Raw genomic sequence first — 27,102 nt, 5'->3', positions numbered from 1 at the left:
AATTTTGTACATATAATCATTACAAAATACATATAATTATTTGTACATATAAAATTATTAGTTCAAATTAGTTACAAAATGTATGAAACTATTATACATTTATTACAATTTATAATTGATAATTTAATTAATATGTTAATTTACTGTAAATGTTTATATTTACATAAAGTTTTAAAAGTTTTAAACGATATCCATCAATTAGTATTATGCGGATTTTTTTTTATTAATATGAGCACTTAGTTTAGCACTATTTTATAGTAAAAATGTAACTTTTATGATTTAAAAAACTATTTTGAGTAATGTGAATCCATACAAGAAGTAGCAACATTATCCGCACAAACACATGTTCTTCCACCTTGACCATCTGGAAGACATAGCTGTTCTAGAGTGCATCTTCCATTTTCATACTCACAAATATTTGATACTAGAATAAAAGGTTTTAATTTTTTCTATATTTATTGAATGTTATATAATAGTATTATATGCTTTCAATCCACATACTATTTTCTGATAAAAACTACCACATAAATACTACTTACTGATAAAAGATTGATAAAAGATAAATAATTAATAAATCATAATTAAGAATTTATTGTATGAAGTACAAAAATTTATATGAATTGTTATATTTTTTTAACATTTATAATATTAATTTTCTTTGTAATAAAATAAAAATAGAAATGAATTGTAAGATCAAATTTTTTAACCTTACCTCTTGGACATGTTTCTGGAACTACTACTATACCATATGGTTTACCACTGCCACCAGCAGGAAGAGGTATTGATGATTCATTTTCACCTGTCTTCTTAGCAACTTCAATTTTACTTCTAAAATAAAAAAATTAATGCTTTTATTCAAATTATTAATTTTATTAAAATAGTGTTTTTCAAACAAGTATTTTTTATTATAAGTTTTAATACTGGAAATAATTACGTTTTCCAATCTGTCCAATAATAATGATTTTGTGAAATTGCTAAGCCAAATGGATATAACAAATTTGTTATAATGACTCGTACAGATTTATTGTCAATATTTGCACAATCTAAGAAGATAACAATGTTGAAAACCATGATTATTACTTAACTACAATAATTAATTAATTTTTACACTGCATCTTACTTATTGATAAGATTCCAGCATCTGCCCAGCAAAGCTCATCAGAATACCAATCAATTGCTAATGAATTGGGTAGTTTAACATTTGCTCCTTGTAAAAATATTTGCCTTCCTGTTCCATCTTCATTAGCCCATTCTAATTTTGGAGCAGCACGATTCCAATCAGACCAAAAGATTTTTCTAAAATTAAAAATATCTATTTTCTTTATGTAATTATAGACTCATTATATGCACTCAAGTATACCCATGCATGCACATCTTTATGAAAACATATATGTAAAAAATAAAATAAAAATTTATCTATTTTAAGTATTAAATTGTTAATACCCTCTGTACGGATGAACGGCTATACCTCTGGGATTTACAAGATCATTTTTAATTAGAATTTTTCTTTTTTTTGTATCTAAATGTGCTACCTCGATTGTTTCATTTGCAGAATCAGTCCAAAATATTGCTCTAGATATCCAGTCTATAGCTATACCTTCCGGACTTGAAACTTGACCAATAAAAACTTCTGATTGAGATCCATTATATGCTATGCTTGTAATTTTATTACCTGTATGTAGAATTTTTAAATATTATTTTATATAGAATAATAAAAATATACTTTTAATCACATAATAACTCTAATAATGTACAATATTTATGAAAAAATAATTTTCATTATTAAAAAGTAACTATATAATTTTCAAAATATTATAATCAAATTGCAGTGCAGAAAATTTTGTATTAATATGACAATAAAAATAATTAAAAATTAAGATATTGAATATATTTTTTATATCGTTAATATGATACCAGTTATATCACTAATATATGCTTTTCCCCTAGGACAATCTATATCTAAAGCAATAGTCATCTGAGAATAAGCTAGATATATTGGATTTCCTGGATTATCTGATGTAGAAAAAAATGGTATTTTATGTGTAGCCATGCCCTGATTAACTAGTAGAAAATTTGCTTCAAATTTGAAACGAGATTGGCAATTATTGCCATCCCCAATGTAACCTTCATTACATATGCATGTGAATTCATTTTTTCCTAGATGAATACATGACGCATTTTGAGAACAGAGATTTGGATTTTGTCTGCATGATGTTTGCTGAATACAATTGAAGCCATTGCCATAATATCCCTAAATAAAATTGATATTGCATTAATAAATATATATTTCTTAGTTTGTATTTATTTTCTAATTGTAATTATCAAATTAGATTAATAAGTCTGTATAAATGCATAAATTAAAATTATACATTTGCTAATAATTAATTTATTTATTTAAGATGTTCATGTCAGATTGTATTTAATAGAAAAATGAAATGGATGTATTGTTATAACAAATGTAGAAAATAGAATACAAGCAGGGTTACATCAATATTTTAATTATTTTAATGACTGTAATTATTAAGAGAATGAGAAAGTGGTAATAAATTCAGTTTATATTTATTCACAAGCCATATGTATAGTTTCAAGTGCTTGGATATGAAAAAATAGTATAGATGTCATGATATAATGAAGAGATAAAAGAAATAAAGAAAGAAAAGATAGAGCACCAACAGGATGTCAAAGCTTTTGAAGAGATAGTGAAAATAGTAAAGAAAATAAAATACATGCATATTACACTATCATTTGTATTTAAATAATACTTTAAATAGTTATTTTGAATTCAGATATATTTTGTAGATAAGCGATGCAAAGATAAGTTAGAAAGTTAGTGAATTCAGATGAAATAATACTTTTAAAAGTGAGATTGTTTCGATTATTTCTCAATTTTATTTTATTTAATTATGTACATAAGTTTAATGTATATGAATTTGTTATTTTAAAGTATCATAATGTATCATAATATCATAAATCATAAAAAAGATTTATATAACATGGCTTTATAAGACTTGTTTGATGCACTCCTTCTTTAATGTATAAAATAAAAATCGACTTGGAAAAAAGTTTAAACTTCTACAAGTCATGTGCTCTATATGAATGCATGGCTATAAAATTTATGAAATGCTTATATGAGATAGATTGATCATGATTACATTATAGTGGTGCCACATTTTGTGACTTAAAGTTAATATTTTCCAATAATCAGTTAACAGTCTTTAAATAAGTTTGATTTTAAATGTTCAGTTTTTATTACAATTCAAAGCATGATCATCTGTATTTAAAAATTAATTCGCTGAGTTTTCAATATTGATTCATATTATATTTTTCTAAGTGTAGATTTGATGCATAAATGGTATTTATTGACTTATCTACAAAGCTATTTTGTTTTTTTTATTTTAGCTTTCATTACCAAATTCAAATATGACAAAAAATTGTTTAGATTTATTTTTATTTTTTAACTGATTTATATGCAAATTTTCGTCTTATATGAAATTTTATGACAGTTATATATTCATATTATAGAATATATTTGTTATTTTCTAATTTCTTATCTAGTTCTACACTATTAAATTACTAAATGCTTATAAAAATATACATAAAAAAAATCTGCAAAATAATATATACATATAATTTATTGAGACAATTTTATAATAAATATATAATTATATATCACGAATTTAGTGATAAATAATGTGTAGAATAGAATTTAGAGTTACTTTATTCATTCACTAAGTACATTTTCTTACTTTTATAAGAGTTATACAATTAGTTTATAAGTTTATTCTAAAAAATATACATTTTTACAAAATGTAATAATGCCACAAAGAAACCATATAATATGTAATATTATAATTTAAGGGTTTTCATGTAATTTTTATAATTTATGTTTAAAAAAACTGTCTTTTACAATTTCATTTATATAATTTAATTGTAATCATTATATTGAAAACAAAATGCGCATATAGGTATACATAAACACATCAATTATATTAATTACAAGCAAAAATTAAAATTTATACTTACAGGCAGGCAAAAGCAAGCATAATTATTTGATGTTTGGTTGTATCCACAAACAGCATTTTTACCACAATTATTAATATCATTACATGCAATGTGTTCTTCAACACATTGATGTATACCGTCACCGTGATAACCAAAAATACAGACGCATCGATATTCATCAAGTCCATTGTTGGCCGATATACATTGAGCATTTACGTGACATTGTGTTGGGTTTGTTGAACAATCTGTAGTAAAACATTGACCATCAAGTAAATTGTAACCCGGTTGACAGGTACACTCGTAGCGTGAATTGACTGGGACATAAGAGCAATGTTCATTTTCGTCGCACTCTTTATGTTCACGGCATTCGTCTGTAAGTAATTAATTAATTTTTTCATATTTAAAGTCACAATTTAATTTAAAAAAATTTGTGTATGCAATAGTTTTGTATTCAGTTTTTATCAAAGATAAATAATTATAATTAAACATATTAATTTCTAGAATTGGAACAATATATATTAATATTTTGTTTCTTCAAAAATTTTTTTTATAAATTTTTTAAATTTAATACAAAATATATAGTGTATCAAATGCAAATATTCTTTTATATAGAATTTAAATATGTCAACCATATCTATTGATGTTTTTAAAATAGAAAAAGTATTAAATATAATTAAAATCTAGTTGATCAAAATTAATTATTTTATTGTAATTTTATTGTTAACACCTTTAATGTAATTACTTTATCATATATTTATTATTTATTGTACTGCCTTTAATTTGATTACATATCAATTTAGATATACGCATAAGTTGGGATAATATAAGTTACTAATATGAGGAAGTAGTGTGGGTGCAATCTCTAAATAAATACACCTCTATATAGCATATTTCAAGTATTTTCCATGATGAGAAAAAGGTTTTGTTAGTACATAAGAGTCATTTGCACTTTTTCATAATGTATAAGCAGGATTTGCCAATAGCAGCCTTACTGATAACAGGTCAATCCATGTTCAAATGTATATATTTTTATCTCGCATCTTTTTTGATTATTTATTATCTGTATATCCGACATTTAATAATAATCATATTCTTCATTCCATATAATAATAATAATAATATAAAAACAAAAGCACCATATGGTGTACAGGACATTCCATCTCCTTTATACCCAGCATTGCAAATACATTTGCCAATTGGTTCATCTTGACGACATGATGCATTTGGATCACATATATCGACATCCAAACAGGAAATTTCTGTTTAATAGTAATTTATCATAAAAATAAAAGTATGCTTTTCTACTTACAAAATTTTTATTGGAATGAATGCTTCGTTAATGAAACGTTTCATAGAAAATTATACCGACCAATTTTTGAACATTCCATTCCATCACCTTCATAACCCCGAATACATTGACACAAGTACTGCTCGTTGTTTGAATCGTGGATACACTGAGCATAAGGGTGGCATCTGTTTAGCACATTGCACGACGCTAAACACAAGCCAGTATAAATAGTTATTTAGCATTGAGAAGCTTTATTCTCAGAAGAATTTCATAATCAAAGTGGTTAATGTTATTCAGAAATTACTTACAGATGGCAAATAAAAACTATTATTATTTACATTTTAATCTATTAAGAAAATAATATATATTATACATTTTTTATATATGTAATAAAAACTAATGATAAATCATTATGAATTTTTATTCAACTTAATGTCGGTTTGAAAAAATTTACATTATAAATAAAAAGAGTGAAAATTTCCTTTTTAATATTCCTTTTTACTATTGTAATATATTTTATATTATGTTGAAAATTTTAAACTTGCATTTAAAAATTAATAATGAATATACTATCATATTCATCTATATTTTTATTTTAACTATTTTTATAAAACACACATTTATTGTAAATCTAACTTAATAAAATTTTATTATATAAGCTAAATGTTTGATTTAAATTGACAGCATTTTTATTTAAAAAGACATGAGCTGGTAAAAGAAAAAATTGTAAAACTATTAGAAATAAGCAAATATGATAGCTTAAAAATTAAAGCATGAAAAACCATTTATAAGCCAAGCAGGAAATTATAAGCTCATACAATTGAACCCAGAAGAACCCATCGTCTCCTGGATTAGCCCTGGATGTAGTACACAAAGAGCTTTGGGTCGATCATAATTGTATCCCCATGGACATATACAGGTGTCCTCCAAGCATTCTGGTAGTGGTCGCGCCAATACTAGAATTCATGTTGCAGCATTCAATGTTAAAATTTTTTATAATAGCTAAGTAATAAACTTGAATTTCTTGATTATACTAGTCAATTTAATAAATTTGAAAGATTATTTTATATTATTAATAATATTTTATATTATATTTTATAGTATTAACAATAAAACAGAACTATAATTATGTTATTATGTACAGAATAATTCTTTACCTTACAAATATAATATAAATTATCGCATAAATTATTGAATTACTTAGTCATGCTGTATGACATGCAAACATGCGACAAATTTATCTAATAAATTATATTAAATTTATACATTTCAATAAAACTATTATTTTTATTTTATATAACATTGCATGCATATAAAATACCTTTTTAATATTTAATATTAAATTCCTAGTTTCTGCTGAAAGACCCATTTGCTGATGATTTTACTTTTACACTTCAATAGATATAATTATTTTTATATGAATAACAATTGTACTTACGATCATGCATAATTTCACCTGATCCATGATGTAATGTATCATCATTTTCTTTTAAACACATATTATTTTTGAATGCCCATCCTGATGGACACCAACACATTTCAATATGACATTGTGGAATTGGATTTTCATTGTTTACTAAACCAGCAAGGTGGCAATGATATCCATCACCTATAAATGTTTATTAATTAATTATTTATATCATTTAATTAATTATATTTGTAAATATTTATGTAGATGGTATATTCATTTTTGTTAATTTTTGATAATTCAATTAGTTAAATTTATTAAATAATAAATAGATAATCTTGTAAATTACACTTAAACTTTTGTACTTCTAAAAATGTAAATTTTAAAGGAATATTCATAAACAATGCATTATAACAGTGGTTTAGCACTTGGCATATTAAATTATTACATTTAAATAATAAAGATTAATTTATAAATACTTATGAATTATATTTATATCTAAACTATTACTAATAAAATTAACTATATTAAATTTATATTTTTATTATTAAATTTAATTTTGTAATTATTTTAATATTTCTTTTTAATATTATAATAATAACCACAATAATTAATTATTTTAAATGTTTAAATGTTTTTAAAATAAGTAACATACCAAGATATCCTGCTATACAAGTGCAAATATATGTTTGATGCATTTCATTATAATCGCAAGTTGCTAAATGTGAACAATTATTATCCTTATCACATGAAGCTGTAATATTAAAACATAGTTTTATTTATTCAAAAATTATTTTTTTCTAAATTAATGGAAACATACATTGATCAAAAAAGAAACATCCATTTCCATGATTTTTGAATCCTGGAATGCAAGTACAAATTGGTGTACCATTCATTAAGGTACAATGTTCATAATCAGCACAGCTAGAATTATCGCAAGACGCCAATTCTAACAGAATAAATATTTAATAATAATTAAATTTTAATTAAACTAAATTATATTTTTTAAATTAGCATACCGGTTTTTCGTAAATTTTTATTTTATAATTACAAATAAATTTAGTTAAAAAAAATTGATAGCATATAACTATATTTATTACAGATACCGGCTACGCTTTGAATTTATTCTATGTTTTTAATAATATATTATTGTAAACAATGAATCTTACTTTCACAAATACGTCCATCGCCAATAAATCCTTGCCTACAATGGCAATTATAACTACCTTCACTATTCAGACAATAAGCATTTGGCGAACATCCATTATCACCAACATCACATTCATTAATATCTGAGCAACTAAAAGCTCTATCTTCGTCATGGAGCTGTGAATACCTGTTTATAATATTTAAAAATTAGATAATTTATATTGAATGTATTCCACTATTTATTGATATGAATCAATAAATCATAGAAAATGATATTAATATATTATAGTATTCATAAATTTGCTGGAACAATTTCAAGTTTTAGAACTGGATTATTTTTTTAAAAGTTATGAATATATTTACATAATTAAATACTTCAATATAAAGCTGAAAATTGAAAATTCAATAATGAAATGATCTGTTAATGAATCTTAAAAAATAATCGATTCGTTATTAGAAATATAATTTATAAAATTTTAATATGTTTTACAATTAACATTTATAATATTAATATTGTTATAATTATGTTTATAAAAATTATCAAGTTGTCCAGAAAAACAATACCAATTATTTTATATATAAAAATATTTGAAACAGATATATCGCCAACTTAATGCACATGCGTACGTATTCATTGTAACATGACATTAAATAGTACATTTTTATTGATTCTTTATTTTTCAAATTGAAATTTGCGTGTTTGATCAGATATGTCATATGAGTGTAAAATTTTATTCAAAACTATTAGATATTAGAAAGAATTAAAAATTTAACCTTTTACTTTATTAATTTACATAATTAAGACTGAATAGCGATAAATATAATTATATTAATCCTATATTATATTTCATTGAATATTGAACTATTTTAAATACAAAATTTAATAAAAGAAATTCAAACAATAGTATTATATTATATAATATTTTTTAAGAAAATTTAAATTGAGTATTAAAAATATAATTAACCTTATTAAATAATAAAAAAAGAAAGAAATATTATTTATATATTTTATCTTATTAACTTTTCATTTTATATTTAAGTCAATAAAATAAATTTTAAACAATATTAAAACATTAGTTAAAAGAAAAAATTACAATTTTCTTTTTAAACTAAAATTACATAATTGGTTTACATTTTTTTATGTATTGAAGGTTTGTATTGCAAAAACTTTGAATTGTTTTATTACTTGAACAATAGTGTAGCTTTAACAATTTTTAATTGAAGGCTTTCCCTGAAATAATATAAAAATAAAGCTTTTTAATCCTAAAACTTATTAAAAATAATTTATTTTGTTGTTTAAATAAAAGTTATTAATATATAAACTATTTAGTAAATAAAGGTTTTTGAATAGTGATATATAATTTATATAATTTAAATAAACTTGAATATAAATCTATAACTTTTAAAAAATATCTTAGAAATTATTTTAAAATTAATAGATAAAATTTGATATTATATAAATAATATATAAAATATAATTAGCAATTCAAATATATATAGAATAAATATTTTCTAACCCAGGATTACAAATACATTTAAAGCTGTCACCATCAGCAATGCAGGAACTATTATCACTACAAGTAACTTTGCCTTGTATACATGGATCTTCCTCTTCATGTAGCATAATTTTCGCATTTGTAGCAAATCGAATGATTCCTTCATGACTTTCATATGTTGTGATACCTCTTGAAAATTTAAGTTTACTGATGTTGCTTTTTGTATTTTCTGTTGCAAAACTGCATTCATTATAATATATTATCTGATCCTCAATAAATAAACGTTCAAATTTGGGCGAACTAGCTAGTCGATAGCTTCGTTGTGTGTAGGATCTAATTATACCTGGTTGGGTACGTGTTAGAAGTGCTTCATAATCACCATAATCAATGCGATCACCTTCTTCAACAAATGGTAAAGTACCTTTGATTTCAGACTCCATTTTCAACTGACCAAATACATCCAACCCAAGATATCTATTACTTATTATCACTTTATCACTTGTCTTAAAAGTGACTACAACCGTATGATTGAATACACCACCTATTATACACCACCAATGTATAAATATAATTAAAAATGGTTATATTTCAATTTATATTTTTTATTCTAATATTTTATAATAATATAAAATATTAGAATAATTACTAAATAATAAATACTGAAATATTAAAGAAGTATTTATATTTTTTAATCAATGTTAAAAAAATAATAAAATAAAAAAAATAGAAAATGTAAAAAAACAATATAATTGTTGATATATCTACAAGCTTTTGTTTTTCTATAATTTATGAAATAATATATTTGATTTCATAATGAGCTTATGTTTCTTAACAAGTGAATATCGAATAAAATTCTTAAAAAAATATATTTATATATTGTTACTAAATACTAAAAATATATACTATTTATAATAACTTGAATTACTTCACTGCTATTTTTTAAATGCAATAAATTAATCTTAATTTATAAACAAATAATCTTTACCAGTCAATTGATATCCATTCTTTATTTCTCCATTGGTCTTAGCAAAGAGCCAACCTATAATATCATTTATAGGATTCAAAAGCTGAAAACGATTTCCAATGTTTTCTGGTATGCGAGCAAGTGCTGTATATGTTCTTCCATCTTTTGTCTGTACATAGCATTGTAAATCTCTGTTTATAAAATCTTGACTATTTATTGTACCAAAAACCTTACCTATGACACGTAACGGTATATCTAAAAATATATGTATAGCTAAATTATAATTTTACTTTTTAAAAAAATTTTGACTTCCCTAAATTGCTCTGAACTACAAAATTTGATTCTAAAAAAATATATAATATAAGTCTACTTTATATAATACAAAGAGTGTTTGTTAATTAATACATTTCAATTCCAAAAGATTTATATTATTGATAAAATATAAGAAATATTAAAATATATATCAATTATTTAATTTTAATTTTTTTTATTGATATGAATAAATCTACCATTTGGTTGACAAGATTTTCCATTTCCAAAATAGCCTTGTTTACATGTACAACAGAAACCATATTCATAATCAATACATATTGCTTTACTATGACAATGAGTTGCTCCACCACTCATGCAACTTTGTATTTGATCATTTTTGTAATTGTCTGGAAATTTATATATACACATTGATTATATTATAAGCATGTTATATAATTAAGAAACTACATTCAACTGCATGAATAAATTAATTGTAATTTTTTTGTATAATAACTAGGTGTAAGAGTACTAGGATTCATATAAGTAGTTTATCTTATTTATTAATTGTAAAAATAACTTTTACCATTTACATTATCGGGTAATATAATATTCTGATTTTCTTGAACTGGACCAATTTGAAAAATCCATTGACCAGGACGGTGAATATTAGACCACCTACAATTATAATTTTTCAGATAAATGTTACGTGTGTATTATTAATAATTTTTTCAGTACACTATATTCAAATTTTATTAGTAATTTATCTTAATTATTGTATTACGTTTCAATAATTTTCATTTAATGGTTTTTTTATTCAATTAATTAATTGTAAATAAAAATAACATACTTGTCAATATTTTGAATTTGATCAGTACCAGAACCAGTAAGTACATACATCTTGTCTTCACCAATGATACCGACTTGAGCTTTGGCATCTGGAAGTCCATTTGGATGAGATTCTCCTTGAATCCATTGAATTCCATTTTCAGGATATAATAACTCTACATATGAGTGTGTACCATTTGAGGAAATAGCAACCTGATAAGTATTAATCTATAAACGTTTATAAATAATTAATAAATTTATTATAATAGTAGAATTTAATTTATAAAGTGTCTGTATTGTAATTGAACCTTATCTTTTTTTTCGTGAAAATACCCTACATTTAGCCATGTTACTATAAAAACATGAGTTGGTGTAAAACTAAGAGCATTTTTGAAAGCATTTCTTATAAGATCACCAGCACGAGAGAGTATTTCAGGTAAATTAGTTTCTACATAATGTATTTCTCCTGATGCACGGATATCGACATGTGTGTATAAAGGAGCTATTACTGGATCATCAAGAGGAAATGGAATATTAAAGAATCTATTCATTGGTCTTATAAAGGATAATACTCCATTTCCATTAACCTGAAAATAATCAATTGTCTTAATTAAAGGAATAAAGGAACTTTACATAATAAAAATTTATCATAAATTAACATAATGAATGAAAATGTATGATATTATGGCATATTTATTTGTCTGGAAATCTTGAGCATAGTATTTATTATAAATATAATAAATTAAAATATTATTTTGTTGAAAATTAATTTCTCTTATTTTTTAAATATCATTATCTTTTGGAATATATATGCACTTTTTCATTTTATAAAGTAGCCAGAGTAAATTATGAATTATTGAATTACAATAATTAAATGAATTATAAAATTTAAAAAAAATAGAAACGAACTTGAGTAAATTTCATTTTCTAATTGAATTATTATAATTTCTTATAATTATGTGAATCTCATTTGGTGTAAATTTATGTACATTATAGTTTATATTATATAATTAAAATAAAATGTAATTATTATTAAAAGCAAATTTAAAAATAAATATTATTAAAGATAAGTTATAACCAAAATAATATAAAGGAGTAGTATTTAATTAATTTATTTTTTCTTAGTTTGTAATAACGTGCCTTTCACTTATAATTATAAATATCGTTTTGATTATTAAGAACTTCTTTTATATTATTCTTTTAGATTATTATTCGAAAAATTGATTATCAATCTTCTGAAATATCCAAAAGAGTTAAGTAATACTGAATTTTTCTTCTTTTCCTACATTCCATACATTTTTATTAAAAAGTGGTGATTTAACTCTAAATTCTCATATTTTAAATATCATTAAAAATCTTCATCTGATTTCTTTTTTCTTTCTCATTAAATATCATTATTTAACATTAAAAAATGTTAATACCCATAGATCGTTATTACGCATTTAACGAGTTGTCATTTTATTCTAACAAAAGAATATACGTCTTAACACATAAATCGACATATAAATATATTTACACTTTTAAAAACTAAACGTAGTTTTCTTTTTAAAAGAACTGTTACTCTACATAATTAAAAATTTTATGAATTTTTTAAAAACTATAATTTAAAATGTAATGTAAAAATATTTTTTAATTAATTTTCTCTGTGTGAAAATTCAAATTACCATTACAAGATTTTAAGATTATTAAAATGTATCTTTGGAAAATTATGAAAGATTTCTCATAGAAAAATAATAATTTAAATATAATTTGAGAATAATTTTATTTGAATAGAATATTTATGACTAATTATATCTATGTAAAACATTGTCAAATTATTAAGTAAAATGATCTGCAAAATTAGAAATCTGTAATCTGTGTTTAATTTGATTTTTGATAGATTATTAAATAACACTATAAATATAAAACCACATTAGAATATTATTATAGAAATTGATAATTTGCGTAAAATAGAACCAAAACATAATAAATTTGATTTATGTCGTGTGAATATATTTTATATATCTATTGTACTATATAATTCAGATAATATTAAGATAAAATATTTTATCTTGTATACTCTTATATGATCCTGTTAAATAGTACATAATATATATATTATATATAATATAATAATTTTGTAAAAATAATTATTAAAATATTTAATCAAATATAATATATATAATTGTCTTCGATGGTCGGAGATGAGAATTACATAGACTATTTAATAATTACTTTATTAGTTGAAGTTTAATCTCTTGTGTATAAAGTTTATAAAGATGAAAATGTAAATGAAAAAGTTTATATGTATTATACTATAAATTTTCACACTAACTTATAAGTAAATTTTATATTTGTAAATTTCTTATAATGAATATAAAGAGTTTAGGAAGAATAGTTAGAGATTCAGAAAATAATTATCAAAGACTTTAAACTATTGTTTTTTGATTATGTATACATCGGCATACATTAGTGGATACAGCGATCTCAGCACCCCCAGGAAAATTCATTCTCTTATTTATAAAAGATATCCTTGAATTTTTCATTTGTATTTTCAATAGTTTATTTACATTGATCTGTTTTTGGATTCTTACAATAAATTACTCGAAAAAGAAGGTATAAACTTTGAAATTTGAAGAAAGTTAGCTAATGTTATTTACATATTATTCTTACATATTTTATACATATACGAATTTTAATATTATTGTTTCATTAAATATGTCTATTGTATATTAAGAAAAGAAGAAAAAATTATTTCATAATAAATTAGATAGTGTATCTTTTAGGAATAATTCAATTCTTCTATGTTGCATATCTATGACTATGCTCCAATTTTTAGCCATCTAATCAATGAAAAATAGAAAGATGTCCACACTTTCAAGTGCATTTTTATCCTTAGATGTTAATAATTTCATGACATTAGCCATATAAAAGTACTAAGGAGAATATTTATAATTTCTTTCTATTCTTAATCCTATTATAAATAATCTACACATACTGCATTGGTAATGTCAACAGATACATTTTTTATGTAGTTCGTAATTTTATAATTAATTTTAATCTTTGAAATAGCAACTTTTACAGTTAAAAATAACCTACTTTACTAATACTATGTTTTTATGTTGAAATTAGTAGTAATTTTGTTTGTTTTCTATCCTTACTTTTCAATATAACTATTTTAATTTAAATTCATTACAGCTACATTTTTTCTTTAGCATAACATTTGTTATTCACTTTTTTAATTAGATATCTCTTGCTTTGAGAATTTATTTTAAATGAATTCTGATCCAATTTATATTATTTTATATTTATAGCTTTATATATTATGTAATATTCTTTCATAAATTAGAGTTTTATCTTTCATTATATTTCATTACAATATGTATTATTTATTATTATTATTTATTTTGCATTTATTTAATCAGTATAAAGAAACATAATTTGAATAATACTTTCATATTATTTAATAAGTATTTTAATAACTCATTTTCAAATAATAATTGCTTATTTTTACTCGTTTTACAAGAATTTCATCTAAAGTATTATTATTATCATCTATTGTATGATAATTCAAAGCATCTACATCAAATATTTTTGTGCGTATTAAATATTCATAATACATACATTTATACAACAACTTTGTAATTCACAATAATAACTAGTTATAAATCTCTCTTTATTAATGCTAATTTCTAGCATCACGAGCATATAAAATTTCGATGAATATTCATGTTACTTTTTTAGTATAGTGTTTATAGGCTGTAATAAACAATCAGATGTAATTATCTCAAATAAATTACTTGCATTTGTAAGCAATTTCAAGAAACTTTATTTTGTAGGCAAGTAAGCATTACTTAGTAAATTTGAACTAACTTTGGTTTGATTCATTCATCGTCAATATACATTTTGATTATCGTATCGACTTGACATTCTTTTGAACCACATGAGAGAATTTGGTTGATTTATTAATAAGTCTAAATAGTTAAATCAGAATTTCTTTTAGCTGTGAAATATTTTAACTATAGTTATCTTAATATTTTTCAAGACGAGAATTTGATAATATTTTCATGATAAATTCAAACTTGAAATATTCTATCTAATTTTTTACTTTATAGAGTATATCCGTTTAATCTAATTTATGATAACAATTATTGACTATGTATTACTGTTTTAATTTCATATTTCACACAGAAATATATTGGGAAATTGTTCAGAAATTAGAAGTGAGTCGTGCCATTTCCAATTTGTATATCGTTATTGGCTATCATATCGGCAAGACTTTTCATAAAATGATAGTCCTTACGTCTAACAAATTGTTTTTCTTGTAAAAGTAGACAGTTAAGTATTTCTTCTATATTGCATACTGCATCGGTATTGTAGAATTTAAATCTAGTTTCGTAACTTGAGGAACGACTGACTTCAACCCTATAATGCAAGTTCCGTTGATAATACCTGTAATGTCTATCTATTTTTGTATTCCGACCTCATTACCTTGTAAAAATATACACGCTATTTATTAGATGCGTATCTATATATTTGTCACTTACACGCAGGTAACTATTTAATTACATTTTTAATGTATATACTTTCAAGAAAGTATGGGAATTCGGAAAAATAAAAAGAGATAATTTGTTTATGAAAAACATTGATTTATCTATGGATTGCATCATATTTATCTCGGCAATTTTAACATTTTCACCTGTTTTGGGTTTTTCTATATGCAGCTGTCATCAAAGATATTTATGGTACTTGTTACGGATTACAACAGTTTTAAGCGGAATACAAAGTGGGAGAAGTATGAGCGCGCGAAGCATTGTTTTGTAAACATTGGCCAACGGACTCAAAGCATGCTTCTAGTTGAAAAACTCGAATATACGACTATAATTCCGAGAAGTAATAACAAATGAACCCTACAAAGCTATGCCCTATTGACGTCACGACAAATAGCGACATAGTAACAGCCACCGATGCGCTATCGGCGCATCCAGTTCGTACGAGAATGTGAAGGGAGCTGCACGTGTCGCGATTGCCCTGCTAGTACCAATCATGCACTCTTCACAGCGGGCTCGCTATCCAACCTTGCTATCGCCATTGGAAGGCCATGGAAAGCATCAAGCAACCTAAGTAACTAATAGCGATGCCACAACTATACTGGCACCCACGTCTCCGTAATCAACGCAGACGCTCGTTTCTTACCACTTCTTCTAGTATCAAGCACCCATCACGACAGGATCGCCACTCTGCTCATCTCGCGGTTCCTGCTACCACCTCACGCAGTTCCCGCCATCACGGGCAAGTAATGCCGACGCTCAGTCTTATCATTACCTCTACACCGCGGTTTACGCCCGCATGTAAGTAACGCCGACGCTAGTTCTTACCTTTACCTCTACACCGCGGGTTATGCTCGCATCGAGCACACGAACGTGCACCAATAACACCACTACCTTTGAGCTGACGGACACAAGCTGTGACGTCACACGGACTTTCTCCCACCACTTCGTACACTACAGCTTACCCCTCGCCGGCTGCCAAGACGGCACTAACTTGCTGCCCCTACCACCACGAGTTCCCCACTACGCCTACTCAACCCAAAGAAGAAGGGGGATCACCCTCCATGCTATCAAGAACACACGTACAGACTTATCGTCACCACCACTACTGAAGAAACATTAATATATTCACTATATCATACACTCATTCCAATATTCATAGATTATTAACTATTCATTATTTATTATATTTAATAAAAGAAAAGACTATTAACATTAAAGGCAGTATTGAATAATTGCATTGCCCCCTCCACTTGCCAGCAAGCCTCCACCCACCATCATAAGGAGGTTTTTAGTCTGATCCCAGACAGTACTGCTTATAAAGATTTATTACTAGGCGTTTATAATTTCAATAGATTTCTGGTGCCTTTAGTTCTCGTGAGGCAGTTATAATAAATCTGTGGAGAAAGAGGAGAGGGATTTTATAAATTAAAATTAGATTACAATTTATATTTATTATTATAAATTTGTGATGCAAAACGTAAAAATATTATTATTAAGAGAAAACTAGATAGATATACAGAAATATTACGGTTTCTATAGAGTAAAAAACATTGAAAGTCATTTGGAAATTTCTTACGGGGACTTTGTAATAAAAAATTTTGGAATATGCATATTTATTTATGGCATTAATAGCAGTTAAGAAATATCTTATATTCATTTTATTAACCTATATTTGTTAAATCTGTCCTTATGACTAACATATTAATTAGTCATATAATAATAAAATCACGATTCAAATTATTTAAAATATTGATTTAGTACTATCTTTATTGAATTTTAATAACCGTTTTTATAGATTTATAGTACCTATTTATAGTACATATTATATATTTAAATAACATCACTTCTTATCTTCTTATTTATTAATAACTCACAATAAAGATATTATTATACTTTCTTTTTTTCTATTTTTATTGGACGACCTAATGAAATTAATATGACTAACAATCGATAGTAGTGTAAATTTTGAATTTATAGCATATCATTTATTAAAAAACACATATTGTTATATATTATAAATTGTGCTTTCAATTATGTTGAATAAATGTGTACAATTAAATTTCTCATAATTGTTTTTTTCTTAATAAAATTAAAATAAGATAAATTATAAATAGTAACATATCAATTAAATTTAATATGGTTGTATGTAATATGACAAATTAATTCATTAAAATGTAAAATAATCACTTGTTCTTTTAAGCATATCAAATGGTGCAAAGTCTAATAACTAACGATCACCTTTTATTTGAAGAAATTATCGTACATTTTGGATTTAGATACTTTTAGATACAAAAAGAGTATTATTAAGATCAGAATAACAAAAAATAAATACAAACATTAAGTTAGTAAGTTATCTATTATATAAATGAAAACAATTTACATATTTTTTGTATAAGAATGTATAATAAAAGCATAATGCTAAAGAATAATAAAAATAAATATATATTTATATACAAATAATATGTCTATAAATTATAAAACGATATTGATACTAGATATACAAAATGGTGTTATTGAATTAATGAATGATAACTTAATATATATAATATAATAATAATTATGTTTTATACATACACTTAATAATTTATTCACACAATTAATAATTAATATTAACCCATTAAAGACCATTAAATATTTAAACAACTTAAATATTAAAAAAAAAAACGTATATAAATAAGAGAGTCTGTCATAAGTTAATTATAATGTGAAAAATGTGGAATGTTAAATAAACGAATATATTTAATGGTTATTTATATAATATTTCTGATTAATTCAAGAAATTAAAGAAACTTCAATTGAATTCTGACATAACATTTTGTAGGTCTCATATTTAGCAGTATAATTAAGAAAGAAATAGTAGTAGTTTTGTTCTGGTAGTCTGAGTCAGACATACTAAACGTCAGCTTCAATTTCAAGACTCATACAAAGTTTTCTTTGTTTTAATTCTTTGATTGATTAAAAAATTATAGAACAAAATAAGAAGAAAGTGAATGTAGAAATCTAATAACGATAATAATAAAATTTTTATTTTATGAATATAGATATTGACTAAAAATCTTTGTCTTACTGCTTTATATTATTTTATTTTCAAAATATATTTTTTTTTTTATACACAATCTTCAGTATTTAAAAATGTAAAATAGTTATATGGATAACAATTATCTGTTTTAACGTCACGATTACATGTCATAAAATTAAATTAAATTCTTTTTTTGAGCACTTTTAAAATGAGTAATAAAATTATTTTTATATAATTACATCAAATCAAAAACTTTATTTAATTCTTATTTCTTGTAGAATAATGTATTTTAATGTGTATATAACTTTATTTTTATGATATAAGGAAATTCATTTAAATTGATTTTTTATTATTAATAAGATCGAAAGCATATATTAAATAAATATATTTTTTAATAATTTTTTTAAAAGTAATGCCAATACAAACATTATATTAAAGTTTATATTAGCGTAATCATATTATTAATAATATGGGAAGTTTCGAAGAACTGAAACATTAACCGCTTACTAAACAACTAATGAATATTGCAAAAGATTTACGGGTCTTTGTACGTATACTAAATATTTTTTATATTATTTAAAATTCACATATTTATTTGTAATAATAAAAATCAGTGTATACATTTTATATGTGTTATATCTTTTAATTTATGAAAATTTTTATATATGAAAATAGAAAAATAGTAATATTAAATCTGAAACTATTTCAAGTTTAAATATTATTTCGCTACATGTTCTGGTATTGAACGAAATAACTAGAAATGTATTTCTTATCATATACAGAACATCTACAGATCCTAAAACCGAATGTACATTAAGAATGTTTATTGAAAACAATAATTATGTGTTCTGCTTTGATTCCTCTTGCGTGTAAGATTTTATTCTCTTTTTTTATAAAGTTCAAAAACATTATTTCCTTATTTTTTTATCAACCCCTCAAGTTGTTAAAAAAAAACACATAAAATTGAGTTAAAAGTCACGGGGATTCAACTATAAATTGACTTATTTTTATATTAAATGTAATAAACTATGTGGTTCAAGAGAATCAACTATCGAAAAATATCACTATTAAATATATTAAAATATATTGTGTTGATTGTAAATTTAGTATTTAACAACTTTTGTTAGACATAAATCTTATTTTTATTTTAATGTGTGTTATATAAAATAATATTTTTAAGACAGATTTTTTTGAAGATACTAAAAAAATACTATGGCGTTATATAAATAGGATACAAATATGGACTTGATTTAATATTTTTCGTTTATTAAACAAACCTTCGATGAAACCTTAATACTATTTCCATTTTTATCTTTAAATAAAAAAGACGAGGATTTTAGAATGAAAATTTATAAGAAAACATATATATATATATATATATATATATATACATATTTATGTACTTGTATTATATAAATTATGAGTATCTAATTTTAAGTTTCATATTAAAATAAAATAATTTATAGATCAGTAATAATTCGTTATGTATACAAACATAAATGTAAATTTGTAATTTTTTTATTTTGTTATACTTGTGTATGAGAAAATACAAAAGTTTATATATATATTAAATTATTATAAATTATTATGAGATTCTCTCTGAAATATGTCACAAATTTGAGAAAAGAAAGTTTGAATAAAACGTATGAAATATTTTTATAATGCCAAAATTACATTTTACACATACTTCATTTGTTTATTTATTAAAATTTTATATTGGTTAATCAAATTAAAATTTTTTTTAACTAAATTAACTAAGTATATGATATCAAAATATGTTGTCCTTACATAACTATTCCTTCATTAAAAAATTATTCAATCTTAGAAAAACACAAATAGATTATTAAATAAATTAAAAATATATGAATGAATGGATAAAATACTACGTGTTTCATCAAATGCAGTTGCATTTTCCTACTTTTATTGTTAATCTAATACAAGAGGCATATAATATCAATTACACATTACTTTTTCTAAGTTAATTAACATTTAATTTTTTAAATCCCACATAGTACACAAATAAAATGTAGTTTTGTTTACATATCAACAATATTTATTTTATACTATAATTGGCACTAATATATTTCTATAGATAAAACGCAGTAATTATTTTATAAATACAATTCTAAAATAGAATAATACACTTAAAATAACATTTAAAATTCAGATTTAAATAATGAGAAGTATTTTTACAAGGAAAATAATTATTTGATTCTAATGATAATTTTAATTTTTAGTAACACATACAATAGCTCAATACATTATATTAATTAGATTAGTATATATTTAGAGTATTCCTATATTATATACTGTTTATTTTTAATATTTCATAAACTATCATATTCAGTAATAAAATAAAATTTCTTTATTTACTAGTTTTTTACCATTTAAAATATATATATGTTACACAGCAACCTGATTTTTAATAAAATTTATGCCATAATTTTCATCTACAGTTTTTTTTATAAACGATTGTTTTAAAAATAATTACTAAATAATAATAAAATAAAGATTAAAGAATATTTTTAATAGAGTTATTTAAATTTTTCTTTAAATTAAAAAACAACATACATTATATATATATTTAATTAAAAAATATTTATAGATTAAATTTTTGACACTGGTTAGTGCATCACTATTCAGTAAATATCTTGTACAGGCCATCGCAATGTCAAAGGTCGCAAATAATTAATGGTATGAATACATTTGAGTTCCGCAAATATATAGTATTTGAATAGGAAATGTAGAGAGAGAGAGAGAGAGAGAGAGAGTAAAGGAGAGAAAGAATGTATAAAAGGAAATAGAGCAATTGTAGTACAAGGGTATATAAGATCAATAATTTAAAATATAATAAAATTACGCATTTATGAATTATAATGTAACTATTTCTAAAACCATTTCTGATTGATTATAAATTCTTAATAAATTTGTTTTTATCACTTAAAAGATTTGACATTTTTCATTTAAATAATTGTAAAATTGATAATAGTTAATAAACAATATTATTGTTATTAACTTTTAACATAATCATTGTCTAATATATATCTATACAGATATATATTAATACAAGCCATTTAAAAGTGAATAATAAATAGACAAATACGAACTTTCTATATAAATATTGTTTTTTGATAAATAATATGATTTTGATTAAATAAAACATATAATGAATATTTTAAATCGATTAGAAATAAAAGCATAATAAATACACTTTCAAATTAGTAGATCTGTAATAAGTAATATAATTTTTAATAAAAATGCATATAATTTTTTATGATAAAGTTATCTCGAACCTTGTGCGAAAATCTGAGATAATGAAACGGAAATAAGAGCTCATCATATGTTGGCTATAAATTCCTTGTAACAACAAAAGTACTCAGTTTAATATAATTTTATAATTGATCGCAATTATTTTGATTAAGAAAATCGTTGACGATAACCAGCAATGAACATAATTATTGCGTAGGGTGCTCTTCGTCATCAAGTAGAATCAGCAAAATGGATGGAAGAGAGAAATTATGATATCTATAAAAACTATCATTTAAATAAAATTATGTAATATACCAATCAATTTTTAGAAGACCATATATTTATTTTTAAAGCAATATCTTCACAACTGTAACTCTGCCAAGCAATCTCTGCAATTATTGGTAGCGGGTCGGTAATATATGTATCTATACATATGGAGATAGTATTTTTATTATAATTAATATAATTAGTAAAAAAATTCAAATAACTATGTATATAATATAATACGCCCTCATAATGCATGCATGTGGTTAGAGTAAAAATAAGTTTTCATTTCTAATACTAAAATGTGATTTTTTATATTAACATCATAAACATATTACACAGTTAAAACTCATTTTGTGTACATATAAAAATATTATGTCTTCCTAATAGCCAATCTTATTAATGTTTAAATATTACAATTGACGTACTGTTTATAGGAACTTTATTGTTTTTATTGTAATATATTTTTATAATTTAATAAATAATCAAATTATTTGATTTTATAGAAAGTTTTATCTACAAGTTTACGTTTGATTATTAAGCATCTAGTAATACGTACTAATGTATGTATAAAATTACTAAATATGTTCTCGATTGTAGGATTTTTGTTACGTGATGTTACATTAAAGTAGAAAATCACTTTATATGTATTGTAATTCTGTGTCCATTGATTATTGTTATTTTATATACATTAAATATTCATAACTTATTTCTACTATAAAAAGACTATTTTTATATTTTTTTAATATAAAAATTTGGTTTTAGCAATATATATTTCAGTAACTTTCAGATTAAAAGTTCATACCTTAAAATTATCTTTCATTCGAAAAGTTCGTTTCTAGGTCTAACTTACAATTTATAATATTTATCAATAAATAAGTCGATAATGGTAATTACATTTTTATAAATATCTAATTTTTATTCAACTTAAATTAGTAGTAAATTTAAAACGTTCTTCATTAAATAAAGATTTTTATTATTTTTTTATTAAATTTTATTATTTAAAAGATGATTATTATTTTTTGATAATGAAATAAAAGTGACTTACTTTGGACGGGTTTGCTGTCTTTAAAATATATTTTAGTAATTACGTAATATAAATATAATGAAGTTAATTTAGAGGATAAATTGAATTAATTTTAAAAAACTACTTATATATATATATATTGTACATTTTTATATCAGTTATTTGATATCTTACTACGATTGAGAAATAATAAAATAAAAATATAGGTATGCATATAATGAATTGAAATGGAAATAAATATAAGAATGATAGATAGTTTTTATATTATTTTACTAGTTTTAAAAAATAGTATAATACAATCTTTTATTTGATTAATTATAAACTGCATTATCAAAATTTGTAATGAAAAATAAATATTTGTTATATACATTTATAATTATTGGTGAACAATCTATCAACTATTAATACTCTTCGTAATATGTTTTTCTACTAATTGTAAAAATTACTTTATTTAATATTTGATAATACTATTATATATTTCATTATGTTTCATGTAGATGATATAGGCGACAAAATAGTAATATTTGTGTTGAGCATAGATGAATAACTAACAATTTGATTAGTTATAAAAATAACTACTAATTTGGAACAATATTAGAATAAAATAAAGGAACAGATTAATTAAAATTTCACATGCTTTTCCGAGGGACAAAAATTTAATATACATTTTTCTAATGAAATTTATTTATTTTCATTTTATTATATTTCAATATTAAATACCTAAATAAAAATAATTCAACCTGATTATTGAATTATTCAGTGTTTTTTAAATATATATACACAAACATGCATATATATGTATAAAATTCATAATTGTTTTTTAATTTTAATAATATATTATATAATACTATATAATATTATACAATCATAGAATAATACAAAGAAATTTATAAATAAGGCACTAATATTTCAATAATTTTTTAATAAACAATAAACAAAACTTATTTAAAATAATATTATATTTAATAATTTTAGATATAAAAGCCATTTTTCTGTACCAAAAGATTAACAAATTATACATTGAAAAGTGAATTTTACTAAATAGTTGAAAAGATTGCTTTTACATGTATAAAAATGAGAGAAAGAAAATAAAGATTTCAGGTTATGTACTTAAGGTGTACTATCTATTTGGAATCTTATGATAAATTCGATTGTTCTTTTTATAGTATTGTGTCAAGTACTTTGAAGTACTTTGGTGTAATTCTTTCTGATTACTTGTTTCTTTGACCACCTGTTCGAGTTTTATGGAAATATCGAATAATCGTATAGTTCTCAGACAATAGTAATACAAAATTGTCTGCGATCATTTTTGTCAAGGCAATGATCAAATAATTAAATATTGTTTAATATATATAAAATATACAAACGATATGATAAAATTAAAACATATTTAACGTATTCTAATTCTCGATAAAATTATTTATCAATTTATATATTTAAAAATAATTCGTTATAAATATTATGACATATTAAAATTTATCACTATTATTATTAAATAAATAAACAGTTATTATCATGAGTAAATATAGGTATGACTCTTCTATAAATTTAAAGATGATGTTAAGGTTTTTAAATTTCATGAACATATTCATATTACTTGTCTGTACAAGTATTCAAATATATTTTAGGAGATAGATCCAGTAAAAGATAATCCAGAAAACTAGTTATATATATATATATATATATATAATTGTTATAAAACTCCATTGTTTTATTTTAAAATATATGATAGATACTAATTAAAATATATAGTCATAATAAAATTAATATAAGCAATCTCATTAAGGCAACAAGTAGTTTTAATTTGAAAAATTAAAGCGAGTAATAAAATTGTTTAATATTAGTTTGTAAGAGATAAAACGTAGTTTATTTCGTTATTATTCTCGTGATAAATTCGTGTCATGGTTCATGCAGTACAGAATGATGAGAAGGCAAGAAAACGCCGAAATGAGTGAATGACCGAATATCTTCATATCTTCTCATAATCTCGCTGTAAAAATAATTTAGTGCAATATAAAAGTTATAAGTTTACAAAAATTATGAATTATTAAATTTTAGAAGACATGTTATGAGTAACTAAAAAATTAATTGAAAATTTTATCTCAAAATAATTTAATTAATATTAATTAAATTATTTTATATATTTGAAAATCTCTATAAAAATTTACTCTATTGTTTAGTAAATTGCAATATCTGAAAAATTTTCCGATAATTCTTATTTATTTTTTTTTATTAAAACAAATTATCATTATATTTAATATTTTTTCAGTTAAAAATTACATACATTACATATAATTTGTTCAATATACGTCTATTTATAAACATACACAATTCATGTTTAGTACAATTATTGATTAAGTAATATCAGTTTTTTTGCATAAATAATTTAATATTTATTTAAATTTTATAAAATTATTCACAAGTTATTTTTAAAGAGAAATTTTTTACCATAATGAACATTTATATATTTATTATAGAATTTATATATTGTATCAACAAATTATTATGTATATTTTGGCTTTGTACTTTTTTTTTAATACACTCTAAACATTTTATAATCTAAATTAATATTGTCTAAAATAATTAATAGTCTAAAATAAAATTAATACAATACTAATATTATACAATGGATGTCTATGTTATAATATAAACTGTTTCATGAAACAAGATATATTAATCCCAACATTGATTTATATTTTTCAATATTGCTAATTAATAAAATATATAAAATAATGAATTTAAAACTCACAAATATAAATTTGTATTCCTTATTGAAGAGAACGATCGGCGTTTGGAGTTGTCGTTCTTCAGTAAATACCATACCATTTGGATCAGTTTTAAGGTTCACTGCTCCTGGTAGAGCAAAGGGGTAAAGGTCTTTTCGACTCACTGCAGCTATTCGAGTTAACGTGAAAATAAGTAGGAGAAGAGACTCTCGTATCCCAACCTTCGGCTTAAAAAATGCATTACGTATCATCGTGTGAGTTGTTTTTACGTGACTGTTGGATAGTGACTCCTCAGAACATTCTTGACGACTCTCTTCGATCCCTCTATCAGTCTCTCTCATTATCATTTAAGTATTTTCCCTCTTTCTCTGCTTTAATCTCCTTCTTTCTTGCACACGTCTTTCCTAATCTTCTTTCTACAGGGCTTATTGCTTGGGTAGTTACTGAAGAATGACATAATCCGTCTAACTGGAACTTACTCGAGTAACACATACGATAATTTTATGAAGCAGAGCAATATATTATTATAATACATATTTGCTTCGATTAAAATTTCCTACTTTATTTTACATAAGTTAAATTAAAAAGAAAAGAAAATCTTGGAGATTTCCGCATATTTTTTCACTAATACTTCATCATAGGACATTTAAAATTTGTACTTAAATACCATCAAATTGAATCAGTTCAACAATTTTTTTCAAAATTTGATAAATTAAAAATAATTATAATGAATATTTATATTTAAAGCTATTATAACAACTTTTCAGTTATCATATACTCTTACATTTATTCCAACTCTAAATCATATTATTTATTCGTTAATTTTTTTATTTACTTAATTTTTATTTATAAACTATATTTATTTTTTATGAAGATTTGTAATTGATAGAATGATTTTTTA

General features: G+C 22.8%; 2 protein-coding genes across 2 annotated transcripts in view; both read right to left on the bottom strand.

Annotated features, from left to right (window-relative positions):
* Positions 1-215: 215 nt before the first annotated feature.
* Positions 216-26,532, bottom strand: Ndg (Nidogen). Its single transcript, XM_011504478.1, has 23 exons — positions 26,225-26,532; positions 11,693-11,971; positions 11,407-11,612; positions 11,143-11,234; positions 10,817-10,966; positions 10,329-10,562; positions 9,365-9,884; positions 7,868-8,034; positions 7,519-7,647; positions 7,354-7,452; positions 6,691-6,899; positions 6,407-6,410; positions 6,109-6,246; positions 5,372-5,497; positions 5,139-5,261; positions 4,024-4,373; positions 1,915-2,251; positions 1,444-1,672; positions 1,121-1,296; positions 935-1,043; positions 713-828; positions 292-424; positions 216-251 (listed from the first exon to the last, which is right to left on the bottom strand). The coding sequence occupies exons 1-23, from the start codon at positions 26,450-26,452 to the stop codon at positions 248-250; spliced, it is 4,158 nt and encodes a 1,385-aa protein (XP_011502780.1). The 5' UTR covers positions 26,453-26,532; the 3' UTR covers positions 216-247.
* The window catches only part of LOC105366115 (kinesin-like protein CG14535), a 37,002-nt gene continuing 36,348 nt past the window's right edge, over positions 26,449-27,102 (bottom strand). The window contains 1 exon segment of the mRNA XM_011504441.1: positions 26,449-26,679. Coding sequence (XP_011502743.1) covers positions 26,529-26,679 — 151 coding nt within the window. The 3' untranslated portion in view covers positions 26,449-26,528.

The sequence above is a fragment of the Ceratosolen solmsi genome, unplaced genomic scaffold (genome assembly GCF_000503995.2).
Source record: "Ceratosolen solmsi marchali unplaced genomic scaffold, CerSol_1.0 scaffold17, whole genome shotgun sequence".
In the NCBI taxonomy this organism is placed as follows: Eukaryota; Metazoa; Arthropoda; class Insecta; order Hymenoptera; family Agaonidae; genus Ceratosolen; species Ceratosolen solmsi.
Note: the sequence above shows the minus strand (reverse complement) of the source record. Positions and strands in the feature narration are given on the sequence as shown.